This window comes from Asterias amurensis, chromosome 2, assembly GCF_032118995.1.
Source record: "Asterias amurensis chromosome 2, ASM3211899v1".
NCBI classification, from domain to species: domain Eukaryota; kingdom Metazoa; phylum Echinodermata; class Asteroidea; order Forcipulatida; family Asteriidae; genus Asterias; species Asterias amurensis.
The window spans coordinates 27,787,403-27,814,340 of record NC_092649.1 but is presented as its reverse complement, the minus strand read 5'-3'; the positions used below and the strand labels follow the sequence as shown (position 1 = coordinate 27,814,340).

General features: G+C 39.2%; 1 protein-coding gene and 1 long non-coding RNA gene across 3 annotated transcripts in view; both read left to right on the top strand.

The window, feature by feature from the left end:
- Window positions 1-1,426: 1,426 nt before the first annotated feature.
- On the top strand, window positions 1,427-3,424 carry LOC139954412 (uncharacterized). The gene is made up of 2 exons (XR_011788112.1): window positions 1,427-1,577; window positions 2,273-3,424. It is a non-coding gene; the product is annotated as an uncharacterized lncRNA (long non-coding RNA).
- A 3,034-nt stretch (window positions 3,425-6,458) lies between these two features.
- Window positions 6,459-26,938, top strand: part of LOC139954534 (glutamate receptor-interacting protein 1-like) — a 40,592-nt gene continuing 20,112 nt past the window's right edge. The window contains exons 1-7 of one of the 2 annotated variants that reach the window (XM_071954378.1): window positions 6,459-6,684; window positions 18,101-18,163; window positions 18,566-18,637; window positions 21,978-22,187; window positions 22,685-22,847; window positions 23,526-23,671; window positions 26,338-26,485. In XM_071954378.1, the coding sequence (XP_071810479.1) occupies window positions 6,639-6,684; window positions 18,101-18,163; window positions 18,566-18,637; window positions 21,978-22,187; window positions 22,685-22,847; window positions 23,526-23,671; window positions 26,338-26,485 (848 nt within the window). In that variant the 5' untranslated portion in view covers window positions 6,459-6,638. Of the gene's footprint in view, window positions 6,685-9,908; window positions 10,531-18,100; window positions 18,164-18,565; window positions 18,638-21,977; window positions 22,188-22,684; window positions 22,848-23,525; window positions 23,672-26,337; window positions 26,486-26,938 lie in introns of those variants that run through there. The other variant, XM_071954377.1, reaches the window with a different exon arrangement.

Sequence of the window (26,938 nt, the reverse complement as noted above, 5' to 3'; positions counted from 1 at the left end):
TCAACCCCAATTCTTTGTGGTTTTATACAAAAATATAAAGAAATTTTGCTGTGACTCAAAGTATAACATGTTGGTTCTTTACTGCGATCAACCAAAAAAACAATGATAAGGTTTATTAAATGAAGTTAACTGTTTAAAACCATAACCCGCTTTAACTTGAGCTGGTTTCAAGTTTGCACCCAACGGAAGTACTCAAAGGAATCCACGGTATCAACAATTGGAAAAGTAATGTTGATTGTTGGTGTTACTGCAAGAGAATAGTGGTTGCACTTGCACTCTACAAATGCACAATGATTGATTGACTGATCGCTATATCGTTATTTTTTTTATCTGCAACTAATAGTTCACACCTTGCCAAATGCCAAGTAAATGTTTTTATAACCTCTAAAGGAATGTTTTGTACACTTTAAAAAAAAACTAATGTAAAGGTAATAGCTGAAAAGATTTGTCAATCTTATTCTAAATAAAAAACAAGTTTATTAAATTTACCTGTTTTCAGTGTGTTTTAATTTTTTGAAGGAAGTTCATTCTGCGTTAATGCTTTTAATGAGGGTCCAATATCACATGCTTTTAATGAGGGTCCAATATCACATGGATTTAGGACTTTGTTTGAATAAACTTTCTCATTTTTACTACTTGCAGTGTTTTCCTCTTTGTTCACAAACATGGGCACACGCTCGTCTGAAAAGACCAGCCATGGTGGAGGTCTTGTATGACATGTATCATGTATGAGGACCTCCATGCAATGCAATGCACAAGATTATTAGTATTGGCTGGAAAAACTGATATTATCAGCAGCTCTATGAGATTGACATGGCCCTCTGTATCAATTGCATTGATTTACAAACAAACTTTATAACATGCGTTATTTTTTATGGGAGGGGGAGTCATATGCGCATGGCAGACGGTCGAAAGCGTTTACGTAGAGGTGACCGTGACAGGAGAAGCAGACAAATCATAAAACAGAAGTTGAAAGCTTACAAAACGACGCGCGCGGTACTGAAAGTCTATCCACTGGTTTCATTTGGACCTACCATTGTAACACCCGTGAAAAGACAGGGAACCAGCGTTGTGCTTGAACAAATTAACGGTGTCCTTGAACAGCGCCCGCTAGGGTCCAATCGTGGGTTAGTTTACTTAACGGTGTGTTTAAATAGCGCCCTCTTACATTTGCTTAATGCCGCGTACATTGACCTTCGACCCCGCGCTATCATGCTTCGGGTTGTCGATACAGCGCACGAAAGTAACATATTGACCTTTGACATGAGCAGTCACGTGTTGTTGGTCTAATGACGTCATACCTTTATGTCCACACGTAAGAGGGCGGTATTTAACACCGCCGTTAATTTTTCACCTGCAATTTTTTTTACCACCGTTAAACCAGCATAGCGCCCTCATTTTTGTGTTGGTGCATTATTAATTAAAAACACAGTCCACATGTCAGCATGTTAAAGACCATTTGAATTGTTCATATTTTCTTCACTTTTTGGCAGAACTTGTGCCATTTCTGTGGGTACAAATTACAACTCTACGCCGAGGAAATCCCAATCTAGAATTGATCGCTTGCCACAAGGAAGGTAAGCAAACACCGTCACCGTCGACTCGGTCAGTGCAGTGTGTCAGTCAACTCAATGAGTCATTCAAATCAACTTTGCTCACTAAAAAATGAGTCGGCGCTGCTGCAGAGATTTCATCTCAAGATTTAGAACCGCAATGCATTGTGGGTAGGCAGAGGGGTCAAAACACAGAGTTATATGGGTGTGTTCTAGCTTCCCTGGGTCAACTCTGCCCTGGTACGTTCGAATAGCTTTGACCATGTTGACAGGACTCAACCGGGTCAGCCCCCAGTGCCCTGCTTGTGGAGTGGGTCACTTCGGGGTGTACTGAGCCAGGTGCATGCCGTCACTACGGCCAGGAGGGCGAGTGTGATTGTTCGATTAGCTCTATTGATGGGGAAGTCCCTCTTATTAAAACGATTAGAAAAATAGAAGTTCACTGAACAAATATTCTTTCAAATTGCATATATTAGTAAATAATTAAATAGCATCAGTTATTGATATTAATTTAGCATGTTTTCCTCAAAATATGTGGGGTACATTGTTCGTGTATTGGGCCCATTTAAAGTAATTCATCTCAACGTCGAGGGTAAGAATTATCAACAACAAAAACACAAGACATACTTTTTGGCCCTCCTCGTGAACAAGATATGCAAAAGTCTTAAACAAAATCAAGGCTTTCTTTCTGACACTGATAAAATGTTTAACTCGTTCAGGTACAGCCAACTACATGGACCGTCACGGTGCCACTATCAACAGAGTCACTTCATCATTTGGAACTTCTCCAACTTTCAAGGTAGAAAAAAGCGATGCAACGTTTGCAGAAAGTGCTGCAAGATTTCCACTTGATCAACGACAATGGCAAGATAGAAGGCTGGTGGCCTTGGCTAAACTCAAACGTGACTCTTTGAGACTTGTACCCTATACTCCAGAAGGGAAACCGACTGGGTAAATTGTTTAAAGCTATTGGACACTTTCGGAACACAAAAAAGAAATTAAAGTTCACAGATTTACAAATAACTTACAGGGTTTCGGAAGGTAAAAGTGAAAGACTTCTCTTGAAATGTTATTCCATGAAATGATTTACTTTTTGAGAAAACATTAAAACAATATCAATTCTCGATACCGAGATTTAAGGATTTATTTTAAACACATGTCATGACACCGCCAACGTGTGTAAACAAGGGTGGGTTTTCCCGCTATTTTCTCCCGACTCTGATGACTGATTGAGCCTAAATTTTCACAGGTTTGTTATTTTATGTATAAGTTGTGATACACGAAGTGTGGGCCCTGGACAATACTGTTTACTGAAAGTGTCCAATGGCTTTAAATGTTTTGGGGTTAAACAAAGAAATATTTACTGGGATAGGATGGGACTCAAACCAATGACCTCCGGATTAACGTGCCGACGTTTTAACAACTGAGCTATCTAACCCTATGTTGGCTGTTTCTTTATTTTGTCAATATCTTTGTTTGGTGGTTGCTGGTCAGAAGCCATGCAATCATTGACTGCCGTTGTGTTGCCAGGGATAACATCGAAATTACGATACCTGGGAAGGGGCAGCCAGGGGATCGTCAACATGGGGCTAGATAGCTCAGTTGGTAGAGTGCCGGCATGTTAATCCAGATATCGTTGGTTCGATTCCCACTCTAGTAAACATTTCTTTGTTCATTTGTTCACCCCAAATCATTTACAAAATTGACCCAGTCAGCTTCCTTTGTGGTGTATAATGTAAACGCCTGAAATAAAAAGTTAGTTGAATCCCCTTCAAAGGTGATTCTTTGGCTGCCGTTTCCCAGGTTGTACGGTGTCTTAATTTGGGTGTGATCCCTGACTACACTATAGTAAACAGTTGTAACCCCCCCCCCCAACAAAGTAATGGACAAAATAGGCAGTATAGGCCTAGATAGCTCTGTTGGTATAGTGCGACAAGTTAACCTGGAGGTCGTTGGTTCATGCCCCACTTAAGTAAATTTTATTTTTTCAACCCCAATTCTTTGTGGTTTTATACAAAAATATAAAGAAATTTTGCTGTGACTTAAAGTATGACATGTTGGTTCTTTACTGCGAAACAACCCAAAAAACAATGATAAGGTTTATTAAATGAAGTTAACTGTTTAAAACCATAACCCGCTTTAACTTGAGCTGGTTTCAAGTTTGCACCCAAAAGAAGTACTCGAAGGAATCCACGGTATCAACAATTGGAAAAGTAATATTTATTGTTGATGTTACTGCAAGAGACAAGTGGTTGCACTCTACAAATGCACAATGATTGATTGATTGATTGATCGCTGTAAAAGGAATGGCACCAATAGTTTAATATCTTGTCTCAAATGACATAACATTAATTTATTATTTGATATTTATTTTATCTGAAATAAATAGTTCATACCTTGCCATGTAATTGTTTTTTATCCTCTAAAGGAATGTTTTATACACTTTAAAAAACTTATGTAAATGTCAATGTTTGAAAGATTTGTAATTCTTGTTCTAAATAAAAAAAATTAAAAAAATTAAAAAATGTCCAATGTGTTAATTTGTTTGAAGGAAATTAATTTAATTCTGCTTAATGCTTTTAATGAGGGTCCGATATCACATGGATTAATGACTTTCTTTTAATAATTGTTTTTCTCATTTTTACTGCTTGCACACTATTTGTCTTCTTTGTTCCCAAACATAGCTTAATTTCATGAGTACACTCTAGTCTAAAAAAGGGACACAAAGAAAAACTTGAATCAATTACACCAGCCATGAGGTAGGACCTCCATGCAAAAGATAAAGGCAGGACAAACTGACATTATTCTGAGACTGATTTTAGTGCAGCTCTAGAGATTGGCATGGTCCTCTGTTCATGTGTGGTTTGCTGTCATTAGCCTTCGAGAAAGACTGCTAGTGCAACCGGTACCATGGATGTAGAAATGTCACGTTATTGTGTTATTTTTGCACATCACTATTTGATTGACGCACAAACTTTATGAACACGCGTTGGGCATGCATGCAGCCCGCGGCCAATCATAAAGCATAACATTGGAAGCTCGGACAGAGGCCAGGGTTAAAGACCTGGACACGATTGGTAATTGTCAAAGACCAGTCTCCTCACTTGGTGTATCTCAACACATGCATAAAATAACAAACCTGTGAAAGTTTGAGCTCAATCGGTCGTCGAAGTTGCGAGATAATACTAGTGAAAGAAAAAAACAACATCCTTGTCACGTAAAGTTGTGTGCTTTCAGATGCTTGTTTTCTAGACCTCAGATTCTAATCTGAGGTCTCGAAATTACTTCCTTTACGAAAACTTCATTACTTCAGAGGGCGCCGATCTCACAATGTTTGATACTACCAACCTCTCCCCATTACTCATTACCAAGTAAGGTTTTATGCTAACAATTATTTTAAGTAATTACCCGTAGTGCCCAGTGCCTTTAAGCCAAGGCGCTGGGGACTTTGGCCGTTGACCAATGTAAATAATTCATATACCATACATGGGGTGAGTTTTAGTGAAAGTGAAAATATAAGTGTAAGTTTGTTTTTATTGATATCTCAGAAATTTGTTAACTTTATTGTATCCTATAACCTACATTCATGTAGGATTAAAGCAATCGAACGGTTCACAAAACCAACGGTAAACTTGCCTTTAAATTTGAAATAATTTAATTTGGAAAAATTACATGCATAGATGCCCTGCTGAGTGGAATGGAAGCCCTTTACAGTAGTTTAGTAAAGTTGTCAACAATGCGCTCGCAGTGTGTCAACAAGTGTTATTCTTCATTATTTCCCCCCCCCCCCCCTTAATCAACCCTTTTTGTCAGGCGGTATCAACAATGAAGCACAGAAGGCGTAAAGGAGAGATATTTATTCCATCGCTTTTCATTAGTACCAATTTATCTTAGACGTTTTGTGTATATGTCTTGAGCGGAGCCACTCTGTTCTTTGTGGCCCCCGGAGCTGGATGTTCGTCAAGTTCAATCTGTAGTATTACTTTTGCTGTAAAACATTTGACCGGTAACATAAATTTAGCAAGGAGGTTTTTTGGGTACGTAAAGTTGAAGAGTCATGGGTGGAAATCGGACGTGAAGATGAAGCAAACCTTTTAAAATAATGATTAACTTCATACAGATCTTTGCTCCAAAATTTGCTAATTCTCGAATGATTTGCATAAAGCGATTGACTATTGTGTAAGTTTTCCTTCACGCCCGATTTCGGCAAACTACTTGCACGTACCCAAAATATCCCCTTGCTCCAATGTCGGTACGAGTTAAATACGTTAAAACATGTATTATGGAAACTTAAGATACATCCAGCCCGGGGGGGGGGGGGGGGGCACAAAGTAAATAAAGCGCAAAAAAATGACAATATTGAGTAACATTGTGTCTTGTTTAAAGGCTGTCAATATTGAGGGCCGGGGGCCCGAATGACCCCGGGCCTGGGAGGCGTGAGCCTGTCCAATAAAACCGAAGTCACAGTTAAGTTCAAGGAAAAGATTCTTAGGAAGTAACTTTTTACCAGGTTTATGAAAGGTTCACCGACCCCCCCCCCCCCCCCATACAAAGAAAAAAACAACAACATCAAATACCCCAATAAAATAATTGTAATTTTTGTTTATATACAAAATATATATATAAATACATGCCTAAATAAATAAACAAAAGGCATTTGAAAGTTAAAATCTTATTGAAAAAAACGGTAAACAAACAGTTTAGGGTCATTTACAAGCGGTTGGCGCTCGATAAGGGGACATGGTGTGGTGTGCACCCCTCCCTACCACCCACAACACCCCTGTCGGCGGCGGAGCCATGACAATATAATTTTGCCTTGGTTGTTCACCACTAAACTTACATAGCGCCCTCTTTTGACAAAGCACCACCAGGCGCAGCAGACGACTTCCGGTGTAGGCGCTCAAAACTGGCATGTCAAAAGTGTTTAGCTACGAACTCCACACACAAGAAGTGAGTGTTGACACATTCTGGAACTAGTAGAAGTTCTTTAAAAAAAATACTTGAAAAGAGATTCTAAAGCTTGATAGATAGTGAGCGGTCTACGAAGCTAACATTAGCTGGCAACAACGAGCTGGGAAGAAAGCCATGCCGGGGTGGAGACCGTCTTGTCTTCGTTCGTCGTCAACCGACGGTAAGAACTTTTTGGTTATTTTTAGAATTGAACTTGCCCCTTAAAAAACCCTTTACTATTCTATTTTCCTACAATACAGTGCACACTCGTCAAAACATATAATCATACAAAACAGTTCTCCACTTTTTCTTAATGGTGGCGTAGACCTGATAGTGTTGATGCTATGTATATAGCTACTGAGAAGAAATCTCAGTCATTTGTGATGGGGTTAGAATTATTTTGATACTTAGGGGAATTATTAATTATTCAATTGAAAAACAAAAGACCACCTAACTTGTCAGGTCATTAGTTTACTGATATTGGCCTGGGGCTAGAATCACTGGCCTCGGGAGGTTCAATGTCAAATTCGAGCCCTGTTTATGGATGATGTAATTCAAAGCATTGCTGGTTCAAGTATTCAGTTACTTGGACTAAATCAAATCCGATGGAGGTAGAACAAGACAAGATGAGGAAAAGTTTCCGTATGGCGCCACCACTTTTTCACTAATTTTTACAAAAAGGGATATCTTTCTTTTTGAGGTAAATAAGATAATATATTATTTCATATCCAATGAAAAAGTGGTGGCGTCATACGAAAACTTTTCCCAAGATGACAGGGACAAGTTAAGGACCCCGAACGAAATTGCTATTTAAGTATGAATATTTAGGTGTTTATAGTTTTCAGTACACAACAATGACCAAATATAAAATCCAATACCCCAAAATATTGAAGGTCCCAACAGTCACCCTATTAACATTATAGTTTGCTATAGGTTACAACAGTCGTGTACTTTTCGACAAAACAAAAATGTTCAAGAGTCAAGAATGAAAAGGGATTTTAGGAAACTAAATGCACTTGAAGTGAAACAATTCTTTATAACTATAAAAAAAAAAGGTATTTGATAGAACCTTCTACCTCTACCTCCATTCCCTTCCACCACAGGGCTCACCCTTAACACTAACAGTGCAACACACTAGCCCAGGCCTGATACTTCACGGAGGCAGCGGAGGCAATTGCCTCCATGCCCCCCGGTCATTGCCTTAGTCCCCTAACTAATTTAAATGTGTATTTATAAGCCACTGCTCATTTTGCCCTGTGGTCTACTAAAAACCTTGCAACCTACTTATTTAAATTGCTCAATTTGTCTTTCTACTTCAATGGTAAATTTTAAAAAGTGTGGCAATGAATTTTGAGTTCATGAATGTAATTTTATGACTATGTCTTTTTTTGCCAAATACATTGAAAATCAGAGCTATTATAGATAACTTTATTAATTATTAGGGCAAATAAAATGCACAGTCTACTAGCCCGGTGTGCTACAAATACCAACAACTTAAGAGCAAGGATTGCTGCCCCAACCTTAAAAAAATATCAAACCGACATATTTTGTATGAAACACAAGTAAACTGATTGTGCATGTGTCATTGGATGAGCAGTGAGACTTTCTCTATGGGATAAGGCATACCACCATTTCTATCAGAGTCTGACACTGACAGTTTTTGTGTTGAGTTTCCATTGAGGGTGAGGAAGGAAGGATTCTAGTAAACAAATCAAAGGAGTGAAGCAGTTCTATGTCTTTTCTTTCAAAATGTTGGCAAATCTACTGTGTAAAAACCTTGCATATGTGTATTTTTGAATTTCCGTGATCCTTTGATCTGTAATGTCCATGTAATCTAGCTCTCTGACAAGACATGATGGATAATCCAGATTATCAAAATGTAGCCTGCATCTTGTACGTACATCCTGTTTACCCGTTCAATACATGTAACAATTGCATTCTAGTTGTTACACTCCACACATGTTTATAAGAAGTGTATTTTGACCCAATATTCTAAACAGCTGCTGCTATAAATACAACGTAGCCTGATACTTTGTTCTTGTAAAAAAGCGCGTCAGTTTTCTTTTGTAGAGTGCTGCAGTTCACAGTGTAGACCCTCTATTTATGAATAGATTTGTTCTTCAAAAAAACATCATAAACGGCATTAAGGCAATGACCAGGGGTATGGAGGTGACTGCCTCTGTTGCCTCCATGAAGTTAAAGTACAATAAATGGCAGGCCTGTATGCTTCATTTTTAAAAGGATAAAGGGCACCAAGACATGTTCTCCTTAGTAAAGGGCACCATATTGACCCATTTCACCTGACGTCATCATCAGAAAAATCTTGAATGCGCCATACTGGTGGGCAATTTCACTGTGCGCTTTTATATAACTCTATTCTGTGCGTTATGCAGTGAAGTGCACATTTTAGGCGATGCGGCGTTAATACACGTAAACCTAACTGCCCACCAACATGGTGAGCGTGGCATCAGTCGTCGCGTGTGACGCGCGTGCAAGGGGTCAACATGCGGAAATTGTAAATTTATACTTTTAAAAGAGCATATTCAAGGGCACCAAGGCAATGACCAGGGGGCATGGAGGCAATCACCTTCGTTGCCTCTTTGAAGTATCCGGCCTGAAGTACAAGAAGTATCGAACAACTTAAAAATGAATTTGTGTTAGCACTGCGAAGTTGCAAGTCATTGTTGAGCAGTCTAGTGTACACCAATTTTAAGTTCTTTTGGCTGAGTCATTTTAATGTGGGTTTGAATTTCTTGTCCTGGGAATTTTGTCCTTGAGCAAGACACTTATCTTTGCTCCTTGGCATTTATCCCAATTTATGGGCTCTGCTGAGTTAGAAAGTCTAGTTGAACTTTAATTATATTGAAAAGACCTCATCCTCCTCTTTTTGATAATAAACAAGATGTAGGTTTGTTTATTTTGATTGACAAGACCTGTTTTTCAAAGAGATCCTAAGTTTTATTTTAATGTAATCTCTTGAAAATGAGAACTAACAAAATGCACGTATGATTTGAGGCATTGCACGGTGAGGTATCAATATATATTTTTTTTAACAAAATGCAAGATACAATTTAAAAAAAAATATGAATTTTGGCAACCCTTGGATTGCATCCCAGATAATCACAAAGTCAATGGGTGTAATCCAGATTAGTAATTGAGGATTTAAAGTGTGGTGGGGGGGGGGGGGCTGTCAGTTGTCCCATGTAGAGATTAGGGATTAGGTGATGATGGAAGAATTTCTAGATTTTCTTGGGGGAGTCTTTAAGGAGGATTTAAGCCAATCCATTCATATGTAGATTTTGTGTAGAGAGTCAATAGGGTTTTGGGGTCTAGGGGTGTGTGTATTCAATTCAATGGTGTAATGTAAAGAAGTCAAGGAATTCATTCTACCAGCATGGGCTGAGATTTCTTGCAACTGCTGATTGTAGTTCTTGGCTTTTGGAAACTTGTGCACTTTGTAAGGTGTTTTTGCTCAAAGGAAATTTAAATAGCTGCATGGTAAATCTGATGTTAAGTTTCACACACTGTAAGGAGCTGTGATGGCAACAGTGAAGTGAAGCAAGTCTTTTATTTCTGAAGCAATTCTGTGAAGTGAAGTACTGCTAGTTTGGAGATTTTTGGCATGTATTGCTACAACTTGCATATTCCTGAAAGACAATGTGTCAACACTCAAACAGAGTTTTAGTTTTCATGGCAGGAATTTTTCTCATCATTGTGAACAAAACATGATCGCTTTTGTTTTGTGCTGGATAAAATCATAAATTATCGGCCATTGTTGTTCAGTGTTACTGTCAACTGGAGGCACCTTTGCAATGGATTTTTCAGCTAATTGATTTGTCATCAAGGATCCTGGATTTTACACTCTGGAATTTTGTCGTATCTGTATACGTTGTTGGATGTTGGTGTATATGAATGGGTCATAAACAAAGCAAGACCACTAAGAAACAAGAGGCGCGTGAGCTGGACAGTCTCCACTATGCTGCCTCGTTGGATTTCGTGGAACAATTTTGGGAACATCAACTTCGAGGTAGGATGTGAAAAGTTGGAGCTGTGTATTTATACTGAAGTGATTCACCTAAGATGCTAATTTTGACCATTGTTTACAAACTGTTACGTAATTTTTAAAAAAAATTTCTTCTGGATGTATATATGCGGTAACCCTTCTTCACAGAAGAAAGAAATTCAGTGGTTTTGGAGTTAATTAAGGGCGGAGAAATTGGTGGCGACGTGCGGAAAATTATCCCAGGCATGATTTTTTCCATAGTCTATTTTTTTTCGATTTGTTTTGCCCCGAGAAAAATCAGGAAAATTGTAATTAAAATGGCCTGAAAAGTTTGTTCATGCCTACACCATGTGTACATGTAGGTCAGCCCCTATACTTGATAACATTTTCCTACTTTTTTCCAAGGACCAAATATCTTGCCTTTAATTAACACGATCTCCATTTTTTTCTCTTGTTATTACCAAAACATTTAGGTGAACAAGATATTACTTTTGGAAAAATTTAAATATCCCACTGCCACGTATTTAAATATTTTTGAAATGGATGTTGGACTTTTCTTCCCTCTTTTTAATGTTCCTCTTGAGGTAGTGGTAGCTAAAATGCAATTAATAATATACTGTATATTGAGATTCGGACAACAGCACAAGACAGGAGAGAATTGGGAAAAGCTTGTGTCTGCCTGCTGTGCAGCCGACTGATGATAATAATTTTAAAAAGAAAATTCAAGTAAGCATTTCATTGCGTGACCAGAACTCTTGCATTTAGGAACTGAAATGGTGTTTAGCGAGTAATATTGAATTGTAGACCACCATAGACAAAAAAATGTTTTTTCCCCCATCATTTCCAACACTTATGATTAAGTTAAAACTACATCATTTCTCTCAGTATACATTATTTCAACCTGGCTGGACACACAATTCTATGGGAAAACAAACCATTCGTTAGTCCTCATTTCGAGTTGAACCTTTTATTTTTGTTTGATATAAAATACACTTTTCATTCAACACCCTAGAAGAATCGATTCCACAAAACATGTTAGTAGATGATTCAAAAAAGAAACCAACCACAAATGATGTTTTCCTAACCTTTCTTTTTCCGGTAGACAAAAGGAAGTGTTTTGGTTAGATTCTGGAGACTCCCACTTCTGTTTTGTGATCTAACAATGACTCTACCTTACACACTTTCTGAACAGAACCAACTGCAGTTTGGCCTTGAATTCTGTGATTCTGTTATGATTTTGGAAAGCCATCAAGAGATAGTGTGTCCTATTTTCCTGAAACACAAAGATGGTTTCGCAAACAGTTTATTGTTTTAACACCGTTGTTTTGGTTCGAATCCAAACAGAGGAGAAACCTGATTTCTAATGACGCTTTTGAAAGTGGAAGCTCATTTTGAATTTTGATCTCTTTCAATCTTTGTAATGAATGTGAACAGGCACTTGAAGCTCTGTTACTTTTGAAAGAACAAATTTGTTGAATTTGAGATTGAAAGATTAACCACATGATGTCATATAAAGCACAGAGGAAAAGTTTCCGTTTCATTCGATATGAAATAATATAGTATCTAATTTACCTCAATGAGATATCCCTTTTTGTAAAAATGAGTAAAACTGAAAAAGTGGTGGCGCCATACGGAAAGTTATCCAGCACAGAAGCTTGTTGTGTAGGCAATGGACTGGCAAGTTCTATCCGTAATGCAAGAAAGCTGAGTATTTTTCACCAAAGGCTGTTGACAAAATTGTTTAGATCTACATAAATCTTATCACTTGTCAAAATGAAAGATGATGCAATAAATTCTTCTGGAAATTCCTTATCTGGAGGTATACTGTGCTTAGTACATTGGCGTACTTAGCTGCACATTGTTAACAAAATACACAAAGCTCTCTAAATATTTGGCTACACCGTACACTGTACACAATATTGTACAACAATGTACAATTTGTATACCAGGCCTGCCGTCGATTTCACCAAACTCTTCCTCACTTAGGATTAATCTTAGGACTTAGGACGAGTAAAGTTCCGTATCCTAATACGTAGGACGCATAGAACCCATCCTAAGTTAGGACGGGTTACTCATCCTAACTCGAGATAGGATTAATCCTAGCGTTTCGTGAAATCGGCTGCAGTACTACAATTTGTGTACCAGGCCTGGAGTGGAATTAGTAAACATCACAGATAGCCTCTGTTGCTCTTGTCTTGGCCTTGGTGCCCCTTCAGAAGTCTCACATACTTTTAGATCTTCAAATGGAAGTGCCCTTTGCAAAAAGAAAACGGCCTTGCCCTCTCGAAGATGAAATTCCAGGCTAAAACTTTCACACACTTCCACAAAATGCCACAGCCCTTCCTGGTATACATTAGATGTGATACATACTGATTTGAAATTGTCCGTACTGCATTACCCTCTCAATAAATCATCTGAAATGCTTTCATTTTCACCTTCCAATTGTAATGGCACCTTGATGTAAAACCTCCCTGGTTTAGGCCAAACACTAGGGCCATTTAATGTTATTATCCCCATCCATAGGGGGGGGGGTGCGTGACCCTAAGATTTGACCTAATGAGGTCAAATGCTTGCCCTCTGTCCTGGTGATTGATGTGGATCCATTTAACAAGGGTCCATTCTCCATTTAAAAGTACAAGCAGGTCCTCTAGCTATGGTACAATCATGGAGGTCTACCTCCATGGACAATCTATGAACACACACTGTGACACTTACGATTTTTCCCATGGGATGGTGGGGGTTGGGATGGGGTGGGTACTCCATGGTATAATCATGGAGGAAGAAAACTTCCGCCAACCTCTATGGTGTAATGGTGTGTTTCTGTGAAATACTGTACATAACTTATTTAGGAAATACATTAGGCCTGATTCTTCATGGAGGCAACGAAGGGGATTGCTTCCATGCTCCCTGGTTAATGCCTTTGTACCCTTGAAATGCTCCAGTAGAAGTTTACAATTTCCTTATAGGGGGCCCTCTACCAAGGAGAAAATGCCTTGGTGCCCTCGCTAAGCTTGGGCGATATCACGATATTATCGAATATTGCGATATTAATTGAGAAACGATTTCGATATCGAATGGATTTGGTTTTAATCGAAATATCGATATATCGCGATATATCGCGATATCGATTAAATATCGCAATATCGCGATGTATTTGCTAGCTGAGACATCTTGCACCCCATAGGTTTGGAGTAAAACCAGAAGAATAGAACACCTCTCTTATGCTATGACTGTCTCTTCTACAACTTTCACTTGGAGTTTGAAGACTGATGATGTCAAATTTAATTAATCGCGATTATATCGAATATCGTGATATATTGTCGGCGATATATCGTGAATAAAATAAATCGATATCGCCCAAGCTTAGCCCTCGCCCTTTCAAAAACAAAGCATACAGGCCTGGGATGGGTATTTGGTTGTGTTTCTGTGGGGGTTCCAGGGGCAAAGTTAGTATACAAAATTCCACTATGTGTGAAAAGAAACAACCTCTAGACTGTCCAAGGTCCCTCGTGAAATCTTCTCAAATTTGTTGTTCTTTATTAGACTGTTTAAAAATTGCTATCCTTTCACACGAGATGCATTTTTGAATTAAGCAAAGGACCCCTGCTAAATTGCTGTGGTGTGAAAGGGTCTAAATTGCTAAACCAGTGTATGGTAAGCAATGCATATTCCCAGGGCTTTGTAGATTCCTGTGGAAAATAATCCACAGGCAGTTAGTGTGGTACTAGTCACTATTATAACACCCCTTGCAAGTATTTTGCCTGCTCATTGGTTTAGAGGGCGTCACATGACATGTCTTAGTTTTGCTAGCCGACGGTCGTGTGATAGTGCGTCGGTTTGCCATGCGCTAGTCCGAAGACTAGCACACGGCGCCGTGCGCTAGTCCGACAGACTAGCACACGGCGTGCAGTACCCAGACGTCCGTTGCGTGTACGAGGATGATAAATTAATAGTCTGTAACCATTTCGGATTGCACGACACTACATGCAACACAGTAAGTAAAAGTGTTTGCAATCTGTATTCGCGTCGTCCCTGGATTGTAGCATTCAGGTCTGTAACTTAATAATAATAGTACAGTATTTAGAAATGTTTGGGGTGTTATAAAACAAATATTGACTGCTTTTACTCGTGCAATGGTTAAAAACTATGACTCCCTCGGTGATCCCCGGAGCGTTCTATTTTCCCGAGGCTTCGCCTCGGGAAACGTCTCGGGAAAATAGAACGCTCCGGGGATCACCTCGGGAGTCACAGTTTTAACCATAGCACTCGAAGCAGTCAATATTTGTATACTAGCCTTGAAATGTACTTTATTTTGTATCCTGTGAAATAGTGTTCTTATGTAGGCCTACAGTTTCCAGTGAACAGTTTCACTTTTGTAGCATATCAATGCTATACAAATATCAGTTTCTACTCAAAATCGATTCACGATTTGGTTCTCACTATTGCATTCTGTTCAGTGTGCACAAAATAAGTCTAAATGTTGTGCGATGCAAAATTGCTGGACGAAATAGTTCCCTGTGTACCATTAACACTTTTAACTGTTACCTTGAAAAAAATACTTCTTTAAGAAAAGAGTGTGAATGGGGTACACTGGTTGACCCTAAAGGCTTTTCAGAGTGGTGTTTGAAGCTTGAATGAGAGGTCACAGTGGAAGGAAAGAAATTGTAAAGATTGGAATAAGTGCCCGGGTTCCCTTCTTAACACAAATCCTTTTATTCTCTGTTCGGGCATTGGGGAAACCATTTGTGGTGAATCTAGAGTGGGTATTGTGAACGATCCCAGAAATGGGTTCAGTGGGAAATTGTGCTCTCTTTAGCTCATCACAAGTGACTGTATTAGACTCGCTTTTTCATACGGTTAATTTGGTGGAAATTTTCCAGAATTTACTTCCAGAACCATTTACGACGATTAAGATTATTTAGTGGCATATCAACTTTTATCACATCAAGGCCTAATTTTATGGCTCTGCTTAGCATCGATTTTTGTGCTTACGATCACCATTCTTTGCTTACAGGGCAAGCGCAAATTTTGTGCGCTGGCTGTGTAAGCGAAGAATGCCTAGTTATAAGGAGTACGTATGCGCACAAGCCAAAATTGTGACATACATGACATAAGCGCAGAACTCCCTGCTTTCATAGGTGGTGATTCAGAGCCATGAAATTGGCCCTTCACATAATAATGATTATTATTCACTACACTGAGGCCCTTGTTTTATAGAACTGCTTAGCTCAAAAATGCTGCTTACCAATGTTTGATGGGTCACCAGTAATATGACCTGAAGTAACGCAAAAGGCTGCATGGTCATTTTCCCTTAATTAATGATGTACAGCATCCATCCAGGTGAAGTAATAGAAAGTTTCCTGTACAGTCCCTGTCATAACTTATTATGGTAGCGATCCTGTCAACTTTTTAGCCCCTTGAGAGGCTTGAGAATGTTCCAAAAAAATCCAAGGGGGTGCTGACGAATTGGGGGGGGGGGGATGATTCAATGAGAAAAATAACTGCAATAAGTTTCAGAAATGAATGCATAAATTATACACTGTAACCAATGTGAAATGATGTGGTTGAAGATGAGGGGGAGGGGGTACTTAGTGGATAGGAAAAACATTTTGAAGAAATCCCCAAAATGTGTCATTGATGTTCACCTTTTACTTTTGGTTCTACGCACCCACTTAAAATTTCATTGAAATCTCCTGAAGTTGGTCTTGAGACTGTCTGATATTTCTTGTCTGGTAGGCGGCCATTTTGGAAAGTGCAGTCATTGCAAGTGAGTCCTGTTATTGGAGAGAAAGTGTTTCTTTAGGGTTGAAAAATGAATTATTTAAGAAGTTTTAGAATGGGAGTTGGTGTCTTGGAGTCCAATAAGATGACTCTATGTTTTTCTCGTTCGAGGAGTGATAGCAAATCTGGTAAGTCAGAATGAAGTGTAATTGGGATTGTAAATCAGGATACAGAGATCTGGAAAAGGTGTCACTTCTTGTACATGTACACTAGGATAATTTTGCTATACATAGGCCTACTAGAGGCTTAGTAAATCTTGTACATCAGATACAGATGTAACCGGCAACATATCACTTACCATACACACTGTGGCTGTTTTTTCTTATAATTCTTCAGTTTGTACAGATTATTTTAGATACATGTGGTTTTTCTAACTTTGTCCATCTGGATTTAATGCTAGTGGCATGATTTCAGACATCTTGAGACGTCGTCTCGCTTTTGTCATTTTTTTTCACCAAAATGAAGCGATTGTTGTCCATATGATTCACTCAATAAGCAGCAGACTGAAGACCATTTGATATCAATATTTAAATTTTACACACTTTTATTTCATTTCCATAGTGTGGATAGTGAAAATGGAAAAAAGTGAACATTTCCTGTTTACATACATGTGCATCATTGTTCATTGTTGTTTAGAAAAAATGTTCTAGCATACTTCTCATTGATTTTTAGGATGGTACATTTGTACATTTTATGTCATAAATATTTTGTCTAATTTATTCCAATGAAAGGAGTAGCCTGTTGGTTAATGTACATCTAGGCCTGGAATTACAAGTACATGTAGCTAACCGAGGCCATGCCCTCTGTCGCCCTGGACTGTTGCCCTGGTCTTGGCCTTGGTGCCCACTTAACAAAAGTTACTCATAGACTTTAATCAAGATTTTCCAAAGCAAATGCCCTTTTCAAAATGAAAATGGCGTCTCCCTCTTCAAGATGAAGTTCCAGGCCGATACATTTACATTAATCAACAAACTGAGACGGGAAAGACTGACTCCCCGGCCTCCATTGTACTCCAATTGAGGGAATTACTTGATGTAATTGCTAATAATGGAGATACAATGGATGATCTTCCATGTAGTGTAGATTACTATGATTACATGTAGAGGCTTATCACTCTACTCAATACACAACTTGCTGAGTGACTCAGTCCGTAGTCCGTTCTGATCTCTCTGCTAATCCCACTTGTGACTCGCCTCCCACATGGCTCCTAGCCAATTTGTATTGTTTAGACATTTCACAGACTTGTGTACCATGATCTTCAACTTTGGCCAAGTTTGCCCAAGTACCATTTGTAAAATGGTGGCCGATGTTGCCTGGTACCTAACACATGCTTTTAATAATGATAGTAAATAATATTGTATTCTTATAGTGCACTTTATCACATCCCTATAGGGTATATCAAAGCGCTCAGAATTGTTTTTTTTTTCTGCAAGGTATGTGGAGCTCTGTTTTGTATGAGACCTATCTATATATCTGTGTAACACCATAAATACCATGTATGGTTCAAAAGGTGCTGGGCCATTGGAAGATTGGGTGCACTTGGTTCTTTTATGTGTGTTACCCAATCCAACATGTCCAACGGGGTACATCACTGTCTTGCTTTTTTTTAAATGTGATAACTTGCTTTTGATTAGGCTTTAGTCGACAATTGGCCATTGTTAAAATTTGGCATGTTCCTGGGCGATTAATCCTGAACTACAATCCCAAAACCATGATAATAAAAACATGCAAAGCTGTTTACCAGGGAAATATGAGTGTGCACAGAATGAGTATCTAAAAAGATTTGTTTTTTCTCTCTTTTTATTACATGTAGATGACGATGACAGGACCAGCAAAAGTGGCAGCCAGAGTGGCCAGCCACAATCAGGCATTCCAGGTACGTTCAAGGTTAAACCGGTTTTAAAACAAGACATTTTAGACATGGTAGAGCCAGAGGAACAACATTTTATGGAGATTTTTGTGTTCATGGTTGGCACCCGAACAAAGATATTGACAAAATCGGGAGACCTCTAACATGCTGTTGGCATGGTTGGGCCAGATAGCTCAGTTGGTAGAGCACCGGGACGTTAACCTGGAGGTCATTGGTTCAAATCCCGGTCCAAATCCATCAACTTTTCCACTAATCTATAAGGTTTAAATATTAATACAGAAGCAACCACAGTAAGAACCACTTCGGAAGAATCAACTGTTCCTAGGGTGTTTTCAGTGGGTCCACTTTGCCAGGAGACCACTGTTAATGGTCAGTGCTGATTACCAAGTTTGGTTTGATCTTTTTCAGATGAGCTGAGAGCCTACACAATTGTGGAGCTGGAGAAAAGACCAGGAGTTGGGTTTGGGCTGACGGTGTCAGGTAAACAAATGGTTTAAAACCCAAGAAAACTAACATTGCATGTGTTTCTTTGAGTGAGTTTCAGCAAACTACAGGTTCAGTGGCTCGGGTGACATAGGTTAAGTGGTCTTGAGATGAAATTCGCTTGTAGGTGTACATTCACCCAGGATTTGTTGGTTATTTCCCTGTGCAGTGCGCATCTAGGCGATCAGGTCTGGAATTTCTTTCTTTAAGAGGGCAAGGCATTTTCCTTTTGCAGTGGCCACATTGCCAAATTGTTAAAGCCTAGGAATCTTTTGAAGGGGCACCAAGGCCAAGTCCAGGGCGACAGAGGCTATGATCTCTATGGCCTCTGTTTCATTCCAGACCTGGACGATATCTTTGTTGGTTTGGTAGGCATCGTCTTTAAATTGACCCCCAAAAATGGCAGGCTAATGGGCAGATTCTAACCACATGTAACATCAGTTCAAGCCGTCTCTCTATAAACAAAATTATGTAAAGTCACATTGCACAATGTGGTTTGACTTTCTCTATTACCATATCACTGTTTCTTGATCTATCCCTGCCAACAGAAATCAGTCTCAAGAAGCGTCCCTTCTGGACATTTGCCTCAAAATCTCCCTTATTCTAAGTTCAGGGCCTGAATGCTTACTGTTCAGGAAACCAACTTCCTGTCACTCTCTGATAAATCTGATATATCTTTTGTTAGTTTGAATCCAGAGAGTGAGCTCATTAGTTCCGGTTGGGTTACAATATTTCCTGTTTGAAATATCGTGAATTGTGGAGAAAGTAATAGCCAAATCACCCTGAACTCAATTCTCACTACGTTCTGAAAAATGTAGCCAAACGGGCTTAAACAGTGTGCAAATGGAGTGGACACAGTAGCAACTTTTTACTGTCTGTTTACGAACCTCAGGGACGGGCTCGGACGGGTTTGATCGGGATGGTGCTTCAGAACTTTGAGCCTGATCAACACTTTTGGGCGACCATCCCGTCCTGTATTTAATAGACAAGGTTAGAGTTACCTAAAATGAGAAGGACATACTGCAACAGAATTTTCGTACTTGAATCATACTTTGGACATGCTAGACGTGGTGTGGTCGGACATCATGTGCGCACAGACCAAGTCTGTTTGTAGCACGGCGTTCATCCTGTTTACAGGCAAACCAAACTCATCATACAGATATAAAAGCAACTGTGGTCACATAGACATTTCTGCCCACTGTTCCAGGCAGACCAAGCCTTTACAATTTGCCTAGGCTGGGTATTGACGTGTTGAAATCAAGTTTGGCGTGACCCAGCCTTTGCAAAGGGAGGTCATGTCAGAAAAGTTTAGTTGGGGATGCATAACCCAAAATGGTTTCATTATTGGTCATTTCTTTGAGTGTTGCAGTTATGCTGGGATGGCAAACATGGTCCAATTTCATGAAGCCTGTAGACACAAACATTTGCTAAGCACAGAATAGTATCGCTTAGCAGAAACAGTTTGCATTGTTGTGGCTGGTGCTCCACTCAATTTATAGTATAACATTTCCAGTTTAGGTTTCATAAGAGAAAAAACACACTACAAAAACAGAAGTGAACCACAGACTGATGTGAATTTTTGACATAATATTGATTTTCAATAGAAAAATGGTTTATATGAAAAAACACCATCGAAATAGATACTAATTCCACTTATGGTTTCAACAGAAAAAAACAACCAACCACGTTATGAAAAACAAATAAACTACAGAATGATATACATTAAAAATAATTTAGATAGATGGAATTTAACCGTCGTCTACCTTTTATGTACGCACACACGCCCACTCACACCTACCCTAATTGCTTTAGGAAAAGGAAAAGTCACATTTCCTTTGCGATTGATACAAATGTTGGATATTTATAGTGACTACATGTAGTATTTATAGGAAGTTGCATGTGAACCACGTTGACTGACGTGACTAACGTGGGTATGTATCCATATGTAAAGAATGAGCTCAGAAGGCAAACAGGTTATAATGTACATGGAAAGGTCACGTGGGGTCACGTGGTAACCATTACGGGTACTTTTTCAAATCTTTGGCTGTATCAGAATTAGTGGCTACGACTGTTGCTAAGGATGTCCTAATACTGTAATGCATGATGAAACCAGCCGTAGCCGCAGCTGTAGCCACCAATTATGACATAGCCTTAAGCCGGTGCATTCTTCCTGCGAATACGCATGTGAATGTGAAGCAAATTTCGACGTTACATGTTTGGTTTTGCAGCAAATATTTCGCAGGAGTTTAGCACAACTTCCCTAATTTTTGTTTTGCAAATTTGTGATGTCAAATTTGTATCGCATTCGCATCTGCAGTAAGTTTATGACGGCTTAAGCCAAGTTTGGGAAAAAGCCCCTGGTCCTTGCTCTATGTGCAGAACTATCTGGTTAGTAGTAGTCAGGCCTCATTCATTACATCATTGTCTTGTTTTAATGTCTCTTGGGGATCCTCCAAGAGTTATTTCTTGTTGATAACCTTTGAGTGTGTTGATTGATTGTTTATGTTTTCATGTGTTCTGTTATCACCACAAGAAGGCCACTGCATGGACTACAGAGATTAAAATTATGATGTAAATGTCAGTTTATACTTAGGTGTGTCTCATGAAACTGTTACAGTGGGTAAGGATTAGGGCCAGCGTCCTGCTTGTGTAAAGGGCAATCAATTAGGGAATGTCGGAGGGAATATTCGTCATATGGCAATGAGGCAATGACCAAGGCCCAGTTTCATAGAACTGCCCAGGCAAATCAAACGGCCTGAAGCAGAAACAAAAATTGCTTATCAGAATAAGGTTACCGGCCAAAATACCATGTCACATGTATGATCTGTGATCGGTATCCTGTTGATTTATTTGATGTAGCACAGAAGGTTGTCAAGCAATATCTTCTGTTTGAGCAAGCTCTATGAAATGGTGCGTAGCCATTTGTTTTCTACTTGGCGAAATTTAGCAGGGAATTAGCACTATATGGCATTTTGGCTGGTGATCGGTTTCTTCCAAGCAGAATTGTACCCTTTCAGGAATTAATTATTAAGAGTTGGGGTTCAGGAGCCTGATAGCTCATGTGATTTAAACATTAAAATCTAGACTTTACATTTTACACAATTATGTTCCCAACCAAGCCAAGAAAGAAAAAATTACGCTAAAAAGAAAAATCCAATCGAAAATATTTTCAGCAAATTACTTACCGACTAAAATGACCTGTGCTGTGGTAGTAAAAGTGGTAGACCTACATGTACATGTAATAGCTAACATGACAAACAAAAATATTTAAGAGAGGTCCCCAAATATATGAAGAAGCACCTTCAGTTTCTCTCTCTGTTTTTTATCCTATGAACAGGTGGTGTTGACAAAGATGGCCGCCCGCGGGCAACAAATATGCGCACTGGGGGTGTGGCCCAACGTAGTGACCTCTTACAGATGGGTGACCTCATCACGGCGGTCAGCGGTATCAAGACGGCAAAGCTCAAACACGAAGACGTTATCAATCTCTTAAAGAATGCCGGGGACCGAGTGTCATTGGAGATAGAATATGAAATCCCCCCAACAGGTGTGTTGTAAGAAAGGACAAATTCTACAGAAATATCCCAAAAAGTTTACCCCAAAGTGGAAACCAATGGGGGTTTAAATAACATATTTTTAAATAAGATATTGCCCAATTCACGAAGCCGGACAGCCACTTTACGGTAAGGGCTACACTTAACTGATTTGGGCTATCAACTGCCACCAGGGGCATGTTGCTACCTACTCCTGGGGCTGAAACAGGGTTACCCCCTTCTTTGTCCATGGAGATGTAGGTTGTAGGAGTCAGGTTGGTAGAGCAGAATACACTTCCTATTTATTGCTAATGTGAATGATTAGTTACCTGTGATCCAATTTGGCTGCGGGTGCTGCAAACTTCCAAGGAGTTGAGATTGTTTAAGAATGCTGAAGGCCCAATGAACAGGAGAAATCACAGAACTCTGCAGCATGCAGCACCACAAACTACAATGTCATTGGGCACACTTTTTCCTGTATGACAAAACTTTTTTAATTTTTTTTTTATAGTCCAAGACAATGGTGTCACAGTCACTTCCAAGAATGTGGAGATACGATTGGCTAAGGAGGACGGTAGCTATGGTTTCACGATAAGAGGTGGAGTCAATCCCAATCCTAGTAAGACACGCCCTTTGACGATCACTCACATCAGGTCTGGAGGGCCGGCCGACAGGTAAGGGAATTTGTGGAAAATGGTTATGTCAGGAAAATAATAAGATGTTTCGTCGATGTCAAGTGTATGATGTCACAAGAGAAGTGTCCCCGGATCTCTTTTTGTGTACATAATATTTCATCTTTTGTCACATAGCCAGTGTCCCTGCATAGTATGTCCACACAGGTTGGGTAACCTCATCCTCTTTGGGCTTCACCTTACTTGGGTTCCCAAAGCACAAAGCTTGCTAGCTTGAAGCTCAGTGTGACGATAGCAGTGCAATGCAAACTTGACTCTTCTTACAGATATTTGCACTAAGCTTAAGAGCACTGTGGTCAAGTGGTTAGACTGCAGGACTTGCAGTCACAAGGTTGTGGGTTCGAACCCCCCAGCTAACTGCTAATTTCACAATGACTTGAATAAATATTGTCGTACCGACATCTAGTTACTGAATCACAATTTCATGATTTGTGCAATTCATAATCATAGACATTAAACCAATGTTTGTTTGAGAGAGATTGGCTGTTGCCAGCTTGGCTTTTATCCCCCTGTGGGAGTTTGCTGAGTTCCCTTGATGGGAAGATCGTTTTAAAAAACAAACAAACAAACAAAACCTGAGAACTACTTTTACAAGAGCTACTGACAGTTTTGAGATATTTATTGATGCATTTCGGACTTAACTTGTCTTTCTTTCCCAAGGGACGGCACATTGAAGGTAGGAGACAGGATCCTGTCAGTAGATGGAATCAACCTCTCCAACTTGACTCACATGGAGGCCTTGAATACCATCAAACAGAGCAGCACTGATGCCACGTTCCGTGTGGACTACGATGTCTCCATTATGGGTGAGTTTTCATGTCAAGAGAGGGCACTGTTCATCATGGACCGTTAGAGCCGTCAATACACAGCTGTATGGACCAAAAACCTTATCGCAATTACTTCTAATTATCAATATGATTTGGTTTCTCACGAATTCTACAATGTTGGTAAATATTTACTAATTGATTGTTATTTGAAAGATCTTCTCATTTATTTGACGAGCAATCAAACTCAGTTTCGAGAAGTGCCTGGTTTTTGGTATAGAGTGTCACATCCTCATTCCTCATTGACGTTTTACCACATTTCAAATAAAACAGTTCACTCTCATTATTTATGACTTTTTAATGGATGAATTATTTATTCTTTGTTACTAATCAAACTATCCTTCTATATAACAAAGCACCCTGGACTCCTGCTTAAAAAGGTACTTCACCTCAACTTATTGCCACATTAATTGATGTTATTGTTTCTGTTGAGTATTGTTTAAAGGAACACGTTGCCTTGGATCGGTCGAGTTGGTCTTTGATAAGCGTTTGTAACCGTTTGTTATAAAATGCATATGGTTAGAAAAATGTTTTAAAAGTAGAATGCAATGATCCACACACATTTGCCTCGAAATTGCGTGGTCGGCCATTTATGGGAGTAAAAAATTTGACTCCCATAAATGGCCGACCATGTTTGTCAACGAGGTAAAAGGAAAACCACGCAATTTCGAGTGATACTTGTGTGGATCATTATATTCTATTTTAAATATCTTTCTTATCATATGCATTTTATAAAAAACGGTTACAAACGCTTTTCAAAGACCAACTCGACCAATCCAAGGCAACGTGTTCGTTTAATTGTTCTCATTTTTGTGATGGTACACATTAAAATAATTACCGCAAAAACTTACCTGGGGAGATACACTGCAGCTGTTGATAATAAAAACTATTTTGAGAAAGGATTCCCTTCGAAGATATATGGTTTGGATAACTTTTTACCATTTGAATCTGGGAATCTTTTCTCAGATTTCTGAGGGTTGGTGTCCATTCACAAATGTTGGGGCCAGAGATGCGGTTTGTACCCACTAATCGTGGATGGATTCAACGTTCTTGAGAAAATACCACGATAGTGTTTTGTTTTCTCAGCAAATGGACACTACATGCATCTCAAAACTGTCACATGCGACTGTTATTGTATCTTGCTCTAGATAATTGCCTATCATTTCAATCAAGATGACAAAAACAAATCTATGACCATACCTTTTAATGAAAAAACAACAACAAAAACAACGAGTCAAAGGGGATCTTTCCTTATCCCATGCATTCCCCCAGAAGTTCACACTTTTTCTTCCTCACTGCATGTTCTTGTTGTTAGCTCTTGAGAAATAAAATGACCCGTGATGTACATGTATAGACCTTGGGCCCATTTTCATAAAGCCTGTCAGCACAAAAACTTGCTTAGCACATAAAATGTTCCTACGTTTTTTCAAGAACTAAGTAGCAAGTAGAATTTTACGAATGACAAATTCACAGGAACCCCACTCATTCTTGGATTATCCCCCGAGTTTCACATCTCCAAAGATGTGTCAGTAATTCGGATTTCCGCAAGTGCGCCATTTGCCAAGTCGGCGTTTCATCAATGACATTCTGACTTATCCCACCAGTGTGTCATAAATGGAGGTCAAAGGTCTTTCTGGTCTTTAAGTCATCACTTCTAATTAGCATCTCTTTCATTTGAAGTGTGAATAACTTCCAATCAAAAACTTCATTCGTTCACTGGATCCATTCCGAAAGAACTGTGAGGTATCATGATGGCCTTTTCCCTTGTGCAAGGGCCAAGTTTCATAGGCCCTCTAAGCACAAAAACTTGCTAAGCACAGAAAAGTGTTGCTTAACAGAAACTGGTTACCAGCCAAAATTACATCTGGTTTACAATGTTGTGATTGGTGCCCCACTCAATTTTCACTAAGCAATAACATTTGTCAAGCAGTTTTTTCTGCTTAACAGCTTTATGAAACTGGACCCAGTCCACTTTGGTTCAGTTCCAAAGGTTGCTGCTGGCGATCATGCTTTTACGTAAACACCCCAAGCCTTTAAAACTGTCTCCCTCATAAAATTCGTTCTGCAGAGTCACTGACACTTTTCAAGATACATCTAAGAACTGACTGATGAGGACCATGTGCCTCTCCCATTATTTGTGCATTTATTTATTTGCTTCGCTTAATGTACTGTTTTTTTGTAAAGCGCTGTAGTACCCAGTGTAAGAGTGCTCTGTAATTGCCCATTATTATTATTATTAACTATCTGTTAGAATGTTGTGGGCCAATGACAACTTACAAATGTATGTCATGCATGTTAATCTTCATTTTGTTCTTTATTACACATCTATATTATAAACAAATTATGTATTACTACTTGCACGACACTTGCATATATACCTTTTTAACTGAAAGTTGTGTGGTGCTATCAAAAGTTTCACACTTGACTTTAGCCCATATCATACTTCACACGAAACCAATGCGAAGCGAGTTATGTTATTGGAAACAATACCTAATGCACTGTTTTCCAATTGTGGCATCAAGATTTGCTTCGCTTTCACAATTCGCATGAATTAGAACTGGTCTTTACTCCCAATGTGTATTACATCATTGCTATCCAACATCTCGTTCTGATGAAGTTTCTTGCCTTTTCTTTAATCCAACCCACAGAAGCCGTAAGAAATGCCACCGGTCCATTACTGATTGAAGTTGCCAAGACCCCTGGTGCCAGTCTAGGAGTGACTCTAAGCGCTGTGAGCAAAGGGTCTAAATCAGTTGTTGTCATCGACGCAGTCAAGCCAGCTAGTATTGCAGACAGGTTGGAACATTATTTTTCATCAAAATAGCCTTGCTGGGGTCGCTTTCACAAAGAGTTAGGCTAACTGAGGACTAGTCGTGAGGGTGTTGTGTCCGAGCGGATAAGAGCACCGAACTCGAGCTCTGGTGCTTCTCTTCAGCAGAGTGTGAGTTCGAATCCCGGTCGTGACACTTGTGTCCTTGAGCAAGATACTTAACTATAATTGCTTCTCTCCACCCAGGGGTAAATGGGTACCTGTGAGGGCAGAGATGGTTCTTGTGATTGATTTAGCCGAGTAGCGCATATTAATGTTGCACAGGCTGCATACTCCCCACCAGGGAGCTGAGATGGTTTAAGGAGTTATTATAGTTTTATTATTATTATTATTATTATTATTATTATTATTATTAGTCCTAGGAGATATTAAAAACCTAAGGCTAGTTTTAAGTTAGGATGAGTTACTCGAGATAAGAC